Genomic DNA, 11,169 nt, shown 5'->3' on the forward strand with positions numbered 1-11,169 from the left:
GAAGTAAATTTCACTAATAGCAGATAATATCTCTACTACATAATGAAAGTAATAAACAGACATCTCTTAAATAAATTATTATATACATAAGGATTGAAACTCAATCCCCAACTAATATTAACTTTAATTGGTAAATGAGCTTGGTATATTGATTCCACATGCTCACCCTTCCCACCTCATCACGTCCACATCATGAACCTCTTCGAATGACCCTTATTTTCCAATTCCAATGGCATAGTTCGTAATTATTAGATCACGTGGCCCCCTCAACGCCGTGTGAAGTCTAAACTGTGATAATATAATTTGTTACCATTGTTTTTCTATATTTATAAACATTTTACTCCTTATCATTTATCCTTGCAATTGGACTTAAATTATCAAACCTGAAATTATCTATCTATCCTGATAATGTTTTGCACACAAAAAATAATAATTACATATCTGCTCTTGTATTTGAAATTTGTTTTATAAAAAATCCCTTTTGATTTGAATGCCTAGCAGATGGATCATGAGTCTGGAAATCATTTCCAAGTAGCAAATACTTTCAAAATCTCTGTTGAAGCCCTTGCCAAGCAGCTTGGGAAGAAGGCCGGAAATCCTTTTATTTCCTAATCCAAGAACTTTTACATCCTCACTCAAAATTTGCAGTTCTCATGATTCTTCTTTTCTTAGATTTCGGATTCTAGCTTGCTGCGCAAGGAACTTCTCTTCCTGAGCCCGTTTTGCAGCAAGGGCTTCCTCATCAAGCACTCGGATTGGGAACCACTCCCTTCTCTGGCAATCTTAACCAGCTGCTACTGCTAGTCTTCTGTGAATTCTCATCTTCCTGACATACAGATTTATTGTAGTCCCTCAACACAGATTTCAGCTTCAGAAAAGCAAAAATCTGCTGTGGTACCCGCAATGGCAAAGATGGCTGAGTATTTAGCTGCACCACGTTGACCTCCTAAAATCTCCCCCAAAAAAAAAATCTCTTTAATCACACATTATACGGAAATTATCCATAACTTCATGCTTGAAAGACATTCATGCAGTCATATGTTCAGAAAGAAATTGGTACAAAAGAATTCCCCCCCCCCTTTAGGTACCAGCGCCAAAACCTATGCCCTCTGCAGTTTAAACTATTGTAGTGAACCAGAGAGGCACGGAGTAGCCAGCAGAGTATTGGCATTATGATATTCCCTTTTTCTATTTATACTGATTCTCTCTTTTTCCTCATCTCTCTCCAAAGACGCCATAAGCAATTATATTTTGATGGCAGAAGATTGGAATTGGTATATCCATGAAGGATGGTAGTCTTGTGGCAAACCAGATGCAAGCAATGATAGCATATGAATATGCATTTTTGCACCAGGTAATGCAATTTTGTAATTTTATACTAGAACATTATCATAAAAATTATCCAAAAATATATATGCTCAACTATTTACTATTGCCAAACTATATGGCAATTGAGGAATCATCAGGAAAACGAAAAATACACAAAGAAAAGGAAAAAAGACACAACTTTCTAAAACAGAATCACGACAACGTTCAACATGAAAAGAAAAGGGAAACCATGGATCTTAGTGTACAAGGCTTTGTCTCAGTCTAAATTGCCTCATATGAGCTAGTACACGGTCCAAAACATATATATATTATATATATATTATATGATAAAGCTGGGTTGCAGTAAATAGCTAATATAAAAAATTATGTGTGAAGGAAGAAGAAAAAGTTGAATTCTCATCAATATATAAGAGGGAGAGTAGCAGAAATTGACCTTGCAGACGCCCCTAGAAGAGCACCAGTTCCAAATCCAGCTATTACAGAGTTCCATAGGTCATCAGGTCCAGTTTTTCTAGTTGCAGTAACAAATTCACGTGCCCCTGACCAATTAGATAATTCATTCCAGTTCAATTCAGAGTATCAACTTGTCATCCAAAGATAAAATATTGTTTTCAACATTCTACTTTTCTTGATACTCATTTGCAAGATGCACTTTACATATAATGAATTTTCACCTTGGAATTGACAATTTAAATATAAGACCAATGTTTTTCCCTCTCAAATCCAACAACAATTAGCGATAATACAGTCTTTTATCTTCAATTAATACTCATATTTCCCTGGCATAGAGCTGAACAAAGAGCCAAGAATTTTATGAGGAGGGTGGGGAGCAACAGATAGGAAAGGGATGGTGGTGGAATGGGTTTGATAGGATGGGCAATTGCTGGCAGAAATGCATAGCAAACATGTTCTTGGTTCTTTGCTCACTTATATAATATACAGAGACACCTAAAAAAAATCCTCCCCTATAATCAGGAAGGCGTGCTTCATTTGTTGACAAGATGTTATTTTCTTTTCCAAAATCCTACGTATCTATTCATTAAAGCGTTTCCACAAGGACAATTAAGAATTATAAAGATGGAGATACCAGGGAAAATGGATTTAAAGACTACAAGAACACAAGGGTCACCCTCCATATTGGAATGCCTCCAGCACACACTAGACACAAGACATCATTTCACAGGAACCACCTAAGATGGTAATGGTAGATATGAGCTCTTCAAAAGGGTTGTTTGTTGACTTTGATCAGTTGGTGGCATCCTCTCAAGACAATGTACCATCTTTCAATTCTCTGGGTAGCATGTGAAAGAGTGACAATTAATAATTGACTGACTCCAGATTCTTAATTTAAATTCACTCATGGGAAGCTTAACAAACGGAGAAAATCTCCTTCCAAACAGTAAAGATCAATTAAGCAGACATCAAAATAAAACAAGCTAACAGCCTAACATACCCAAACAACATGGTCAAAACCACCAGGACAACATGGCTTAAAAGCCTTACAAGCTCAAGATTTAACAATAAATGAGTAATCACGCACAGAGACACCAAATTCAAGAACTTACCACAATAGCAACCAGTGACAATGGCAAAGTTAGCTGCATAACTAGCAGTAACATTCGCAAGACCGAGAGTTGTCCGATGCTTCGAAAACAAGCCAGCTCCAGAACCAACAACCCCTGCTCTCAGAAGATCCAAAATGGTAACAAATCCGCGACAACATAAACAAATAATCTCATTGCCTCAATAAAACTCAAATACAAAAAATAAGGGGAAAAATCCAGCCCTGAACTCGAACCATTAAAAACTGCTTCTCCGGACAAAAAATTAACGTAAACAATAATCGAATCCGAGTAGGAGGTAAAGAACCCAACAAAATCGTGATCTTAGAAACAATCAGAAGAAAAAATAAACAGAGCACCTGCTAAAAGTGCCGGGATAAAACGCGCTTCTTCCAATCATAAGACGATGAAACCGACGAAGGCGAAGAAGATGCATCTAGTCCATTTGGGGCTACTCGATCCTCACCAGCCATTTTCTTCGTTCTTACAGACTCCTATAACTCAAAAACAACACTCTTGACTTCTTATAATCAGCTGATTTTGCCGCCAGACCCACAAGCCACTACTATTGTTGTGGACGGTCGCCAAAATGCAGCACCAGAGCTTCAGAAGCAGCAAAACACCGTGCTGAGGCGGACGCGGCGTGCAGTGATTCCGGTGAAAACACAGTCCAAGTAGATGGGCCAAAAGAGTGAACTGGATTCAGAATGATTCGTCCTTGGGCAAGATCATGGATCAGGCTAGCCCAAACAGAAAAAGAAAAATCGTCCGAGTCTACAGAGATAGGCATATTCGGTTTTTTTTTTTTTTTGCTTGATACATATTACATTTGGGTCATTTTTTTTTTATTGATAAGCTTTTTTGTTATCTCGAGTATATTAATATATAATTAGCTAGTGGGACCCAAAAAAAAACAATTAGCTAGTTATAAATGACTCTTTTTCTTTTATTATGACAAGGAAAGAAAAATGATTTATATCGTTAATAACTTGTAAATCACTTAATATATTTTTTTTTAGATTTAACTACATATGATTCTTCATGTATCATATTACTATTTTCACATCCAATTAGAATTTTATATTTAACTATATTTGATTAATGAAGGGTTGTAAGGGAAAAAAATGTCATTTTTTTTTGGGCTTAAAGAATTTAAAATTTAATAGTAGTAATTTATAAAAACTACTAGTGAAATCTATATATATTTAAAATGAGCCGGCACTGTATCTCAAATAAAATTACCTCATATAAAAATACTTATAAGTAATAAAAAAATGAGTCACACTATTTATATTTAAAATTTTATAATCAATACGATGTCTTATTATCTTAAAGAGTAATATATAATAGAAAACAGCTCTAGTCATAAATTATGAATAGTGCACCTAGCATAAGCCCATAATTTAATTTAATGATAAATTAAGAGAAATAGGAAGCTGAAACATAAGAATCTTCACAAGTCATGAGATCTTTCAACTAAAGAACTATATAACAAGAAGAAACATTATCTCATTAGTTAGAACCGGATATATAAATTGCACGATATTATAGTACTCAAAAATATAGGCACTGAGATAATTTAGAAAACTTGAAAATAATAATGTACAAACAGTCACAAATTCAATCCCTTGTAATGCTCAAATATGCCAAAGGCTGAAACGTGCAGACTATATTTCTCTGAAAACCATGGGGAAAAAAGTGATGTGAATGCTTTGAAAAGTTTTGATGTTCTCCCAAAACACCAAATTGTTCATTTACATCATTCCATCAACAGATCCAGTAATCAGTGCATCAAAAGAAGTTCAAGTGCATTGGAAATACACACAAGTTTAACGTAAGCTTCGTAACTAATTGCTACGAAACATTTTTCTTCAGGAACAATACACGTTCATGGCCATGTTGGAACAAAGACAGCCCTGCACTACATCAAATGCAAAGGCAGAAACAGTAAACACCAACCAATCCTTAAAAAAATGGAACCATATCGTAGTTATCACCTGAATTAGATACAACACAACAAGACGCTTCAGTAGCATCAAATATGTCCACATGTCATGTATTTGTTAATAATATTTTGTGCTTCCTTGTTACCCTTTTATTAAGTTGAGCTATAGTAATCTACTATCTTAGGGACAATGAATTCTATCAAAATCTGGCCTAATATAACATAATGTTTTTCTATATATGAAAATGGAAACTAGCTACTAAAATGGAACTGTTAGAACTAGGGCTTCATCTTTGCTCAGTCTTAATTTTCAAGAGACTGATACTTCCTGCTCTGCATCTTCACAAGCAGAGGATCCACTTGCTCCTTGCTTACTGTCCCATTCATATTTCTGCACCGGTGGCAGCTCCGACCTGCGTGAGCCAGGGCCAACTCTTCTCTTGTGTTCTAGAATATTTTGCATAGAACAGCAATTAAAATGCAAGAAAATGGAAGTCATGCTTAAATTTCATGTTGTTCAGCCCTATCGTTATTTAGAAGATGCACCATGAGTTTTACAAACACGGTCAGACCAATTGTCATCTTTTCACTCTTAACATGTGCGATTTATGTCAACAAAATGTATAAAAGTAGATGATAATGAAATCCACTAGTATGTATGGTTTGTAAATATTATAGACTGTCAAGATGGTTAGTGAGCCTAACTTAGATACTCTGGATTCTTTTTTTTTTTTTTAAGCTTTTCCTATTTATTGTTAATGCCACACTGACAGACATCTAAATTATAGGACCTAGAGATAAATTTTTAAACAACAAGGATTAAATAATAAATATGTGAAACCATAAACACCATCAAAGTAATTTATCCATGAAAATTTTAGAAGAGGAAGAATACTTTTACAGGTTATTGCCTGCCTCGTCATGGCAAGAAATTCTTCCCATTTAAATTCACGCAGTTCTCGCTTCTCTTCTTCTGGAAGCTCAAAGTTCGGCTCCCTCCCGCACATGAAAGCAGCCCTGACAACAAATAAGCAATGCACATATGCTAAACACAGAGATCATGGTATGGAAAGATGAAATTCTATTACAATCCAAAGGATAACATTTTTCGGCTTCTAGATTTCACACCTTTCTCTAAAAATTTTAAACCTCCAACAATGTCTTTCTTAATGAGGATCTAACATACTTATATGGCAGCTAGTTTAATGGTCTTTGTGATTGACCGAAGGAAAGTTGATGCAGGATTGGTGGCCATATAGAAATGACAGTGCATCATAGAAAATGATATACTCGCGTTACGATATGTAATACTTTACATATACATCCCTGCCAATCAGAAATGAGGGGAGAAGGAGAAACTCTGATGAAGATTGAATATAATACCATACAAGCTCATACACAGACAGAGATAATCAAGTAAACTTCCCAATATATCAAGCAATTTCATCAGAAATGGTTAATCAAAGGAAGAAAAAAAATCTCAAAGAAAGACATGACATGTGGCTGTTAAGAATTTAAATAAGACATTTTCAGTGTCAGTCAATGTGAGTATGAGTAGGTCTGCTGCTAGCAGATAACCAAACAGAAGCAGAAGATATGAATATTCTCAGGATGACTTGGGAAAGAGCTACTTAGGAGGCCATTGTAGGTAGCAAAAACCTACAACTCAAGGTACTACCTGTCATACAAGTGAGCAGCCTCTTCCTGGGAACTAACAGTCCCCAGGTGGATCTGTTTCTTATCCACCTTTATAGCTGCTTGCCATTTCATGTTTTTGAAATAGACGCCTCTCATGGGACATGCTTCTTGATTATGTGAATTCTTTCTCCTGTGCCGCTTTCTGCGCTTGATAGGAGGCCCTGCAAAATGAAGTCAATGAAAACCATAACCAACAAGCCAGTAGCCATAAGTATCTTACAAAATTCTTCAAGAGATGAAAACCAATTGGTTAAACAAAACTACTCCAAAACAGAACCGAGACAAGTAAACTCCCGAAACGTGTCTGCCAACTTCAGATCCACTTGCGGACTGTTGGTTATCCATGAAAATCATATGTTTCTCTGCGTGGAACATTTGAAGCCTTATGATATAGACGGATAACACAAAGTCCAAGATTGTGTGCCAGCAGGTGATTCATCATTTGCTGAAGTTGATGACACACAAACAAATGAGCTGTACAGGATATCCAATTATCCATTGGTAGATCACTGATTCGTAATAACTGATTGACCTTGCTAAGAGTTTTCTGTATTTTAGTATCTCCAAAAGCAATATTTTTAATTAAGCTGATAAACTTGTATGGGAAATCTCTTAATGATGCTTGAAGAAGCAGTCATTGATGACCACTTAAAAGGTCATACAATGGCTATCAGTTAAATAAATCAACTATACCAAATCATCTCATCAAGCATTTGTTTTCTTGTCTTTTAGAAACTCATCAACCACTGATGTTCCAGAAAACTAACAACTATACTTTTCTTCAGAGAGTTAAACGTTAAGAGAGCATTAGGAAAGTCTTGTACGTTAAGAAAAATGTCATTTGATAACTTCGATCTACAATTTCCTATGAACAGTCTGACAAATTTATCAAATTAGCCAATTTGAACATCACTTGTTGGTCGCAAATGAAAATATTACATGGTTCATTCCAAACAGAGTTCCATTGTTGCTCATTTTTCTCACGTCATAGAAGCTTCCACTGTCTACTACTTCTGGGGCGTGATATACTTTCATGTGACAATGTCATGCAATTATAGTCGAAAACATATTGATGAATATCAATACATTAAGTTTAACAAAACACATAAAAACACCTCTGATAGTGCAATAAGCAAACTACTGCTTCAGTTAATTTGTCATAAACTAAATCAGACACCCCAGGATAGGAAAAAGACATGTCTCTCAAACAACAAACCTGAAACCTGTTCACTGGGCTGCTCCTTTGATGAGCTAGAGCCCGATGCATTCGATGATCCAGGTTCTTCTTTCACAACGGTATTCTAGGAAACAAAATTAAATGAGTTCCGTAGAAGCTTCAAGCCATATAAGATATCAATAATTAAAGGATCCCAACAACAAAACTTTCTAATACTTGTCAACTTAGAAAGTATCTGTTATGATCATGTCTGTACATCAAATGCTAATTGATCCATTTACAGATGGTATGACTTATGGATTAAGATCAACATCTGTATTTCATAAAGGCATTGATTCATCATCAAGGAGTTTCTGGATTTATTCAACCAATTGAAGAAGTGGAAAAAACAAAAAATACATGAAGTTTTCATTAGCACCTTGCCTCTTTCAACAAACAGTTCAATCTTTTCCTTTCACTTTTTTCTTTTTTGGACAGCCAAGCAACTAACCCATCCTACCCAAAGGGCCCAAAAAAATCAAAATAAATAACATGAACTTCATATATTAAGTATAGTGATAGGAGCATGTAGGTTTTCATGCATGAAACTGTTATGAAAATATAATCTATTAAATCAGAACGTGTCATCCTAGGAGAGCTGTCAGTCCTAAAATTGAGCATAGAGCCTCTAATTTGTAGCCTTCTGACATTTTCTGCCATATAAATATTTTGAAATGAAGAAAGAGGATTGCTTTGTTAACTTAAAATTGCTTCCGAACTCCATGCTTCAATTGGATATGTAGCCTTGCAAGAAACTATTAGAATTATGGTTCCATTTCTAATTAGTGAGTAGTTAACCCATATGCCTCATCCAGCAAAAGAAGACATATATGATGAGATCATGGAGACCGCCAACCTCAGATGCTATCCTTTTTACCATTTTCTTTTACAATGATCAAATGGAGGACAAACCAGAGACCTCTCACTGCATACCTACCCACACCACTAGCCCGCTTCAACAAACTTTTATGTTTCCACTTTAATACTTTAAATATTTACTATTATTAATAATTGCATTCTTACACTGTCCAGGATGCTTTTGTCATCTGAGATCATAGGATTTGAATTCTTAAGTTTGGCACGCTGAATTGATTGTTCATAAGCAGTTAAATTCTCACAATACAGAGGAAGCGGAGTGACAAAGGAGCTGTTCCCTGCAAATGCCCAGTAACTGTGGTGAATAGTGTCAATTCATTCTAAAATACAACTCACCACAGAGACTCTAAACAACCCAAATCATGGTTCTCCTCCTTCCATTAGGAACAGTTCACAACAGATACAATTTTACCAACATTTACCTGAGCATAGTCCCAAAAGTCTGCGCCTTCTCAAGCTTACCATGGTTATTTCCAATATCTTAACAAGTCATTAGAGCACAATGTTTAACTCAAAAGCCTTCCTATCATACTGATCTTTTCCTTGGACACAGGAGGTGGAGTAGCTAGAACACAGTCAATAGTTTCAGGCAGATGAAAACTAAAGTTAGAGCTATAATGGAAGAAAACAATTGGAGAAAAAGATAGTAAGATATAGTAAAACTAGATGAAGAGAACATGTAATTACAAAACAATTTGCTACAAATGAGTAATGAGTAATGACTGTGCCTTCTTAAAAAGATCTACTTATAGTTTTTATAATATAAATATATGGTCTTCTCCTAGTCCAAGTACCTAAAACAAGTGAATAAATATCAGAGGAGAGCAAAGAAGGAGGAAGATGCTCATAATGAAATATCAAGAAAGAGATTTTCATACAAGGACTGCTAGCAGTAAAATTGAAGCAATAAATCAATAGTGCCCCCATGCTTAGACCGACAAAACCAAACCTATATGTATAAACAAACCATTACAGTAACAGAAAACCTGGATCATGACATGATTATAGTCTCTTTCATGTCGAATAAACCTCTACAAGAACCATAGAAATCGATAATTCAATTTGAACAAAAGCAGAAGGTATGATTAAACCTTGAAAGCTCGCGAGCGATAAGTTGATAACCTTTCTTGAGAGAGACTAAAGTTGACAAGAAGAAGTTGATATTGTAATTCACATACAATTAAAACCCCAGAGACCCGTAATATTGAATGGAATAAGAATTTGAAAACATTAACTCCGAATGTCTCTGATTTGGCAGAAGTCAACTCATTCAGCCAACCACCGTGTCAGAGGGGTGACCGGATTGACCATAAACAACATTTTGCCAGAAACACTTTCGAATTACCCGAAAGACCAAAATTCAAGAAAACAAGGAGGAGGACCAAGTTGTTTTAACTTTCAAGCCGTCAACACAGAATGGCCACGACCAAGAACAAGTAAAACCCACAGAGACAACAGAGAAAAGCACGGAGACATTGAAGAGAAGAGGCCATTGTTGGCGGTACCTGAAGAGAAAGTGTCAGATGAGCTGATGATTAATTGCTGAGAAAGCGCAGAACCCAGAAGAGAAAACCCACGAGAAGATTAGACTTTTACGGAAGAGGAAGAAGAAGGTGGTGGCGAGTATGGTCTCAATATTGTTTATTTTGTTAATTGTGGCTCATGCATCTGTCTACCACCTTTTTGTTTTTATGTCTCTCCCCCCATTGTATGTGTGGGCTGGAGAGAGAGAGAGAGAGAGGCCGTAGTGGCGAAGAAGGCGTACGATGGTGTGGAGAGAGAAAATCGAGGAGAGAGAGGGGGGATTGAACAAGAGAATGGGAACATAGTTACCGTGTGCAGTACTTCGATTTTTGTTAAATGCCAATACTACCCTTTGCGTGGCCAACAAATGCACAAGGATTTAGGTGTACGGAAGACATTGCCAATTTACCATGTTACCCTCGACATTTGAGTACTCGCATCTTCCCAAAATTTTCTAGAAGTCATATTTGGTCCAAATTCATAATTATAAAATAATGCTTTTAAGTTTTAACTCATCTAATAAGTTAATTAATAATATTTAAAATTACATGATTTTTCTATGTTTATTATCCTTCTTTAATAAGTTTTCTCATTTAAAAAAACCATTATTAATTGTAGCTCCAGTAAATGATATTTTTGAAAAACTATATTAATTATATGTTGAAAAATTTAAAATATTTTACATTTTTTAACATGATACTTAAAAGAAATGCCTTATAATATTAGAGCATAGGGCACTGGATGATTCATATAATTTTCAACTATATTATACTTAATTATTTTTTTGAAAAAATTATCATTTTATTTTTATAATTTTGACTTAGTTATAACTTAATTTTTAAATTTTAATTTATTATAGCTCAGTCTTTATAATTTTGAACTGGATGTAACTCATTCCTAAATTATAATTCTTTGCAACTCAATCTTTATAATTTTAACCATTTAAAATGTTAGACTCTAGATTTTAAAAAATAAAATTATAAAGATTAAAATTATGTTAAAGTTTAGAACTACTATTT

General features: G+C 35.1%; 1 protein-coding gene and 1 pseudogene across 2 annotated transcripts; both read right to left on the bottom strand.

Moving 5' to 3' along the window:
• Nucleotides 1-577: 577 nt before the first annotated feature.
• On the bottom strand, nucleotides 578-3,499 carry LOC129299124 (uncharacterized; annotated as a pseudogene).
• Nucleotides 3,500-4,856: 1,357 nt separating this feature from the next.
• LOC129299123 (ethylene-responsive transcription factor-like protein At4g13040) lies at nucleotides 4,857-10,436 on the bottom strand. Of its 2 annotated transcripts, none has more exons than XM_054937570.1 (7): nucleotides 10,132-10,436; nucleotides 9,049-9,191; nucleotides 8,774-8,904; nucleotides 7,751-7,835; nucleotides 6,515-6,695; nucleotides 5,732-5,853; nucleotides 4,857-5,283 (listed from the first exon to the last, which is right to left on the bottom strand). In XM_054937570.1, the coding sequence occupies exons 2-7, from the start codon at nucleotides 9,089-9,091 to the stop codon at nucleotides 5,147-5,149; spliced, it is 699 nt and encodes a 232-aa protein (XP_054793545.1). In that variant the 5' UTR covers nucleotides 9,092-9,191; nucleotides 10,132-10,436; the 3' UTR covers nucleotides 4,857-5,146. The 2 variants fall into 2 exon arrangements, with proteins under 2 accessions (XP_054793545.1, XP_054793546.1); XM_054937571.1 differs by having other exon boundaries at nucleotides 5,147-5,283; nucleotides 5,738-5,853.
• Nucleotides 10,437-11,169: the final 733 nt, after the last annotated feature.

Source organism: Prosopis cineraria, unplaced genomic scaffold (assembly GCF_029017545.1).
Source record: "Prosopis cineraria cultivar Desert tree isolate PC_DT_omini unplaced genomic scaffold, ASM2901754v1 PC1040, whole genome shotgun sequence".
In the NCBI taxonomy this organism is placed as follows: domain Eukaryota; kingdom Viridiplantae; phylum Streptophyta; class Magnoliopsida; order Fabales; family Fabaceae; genus Prosopis; species Prosopis cineraria.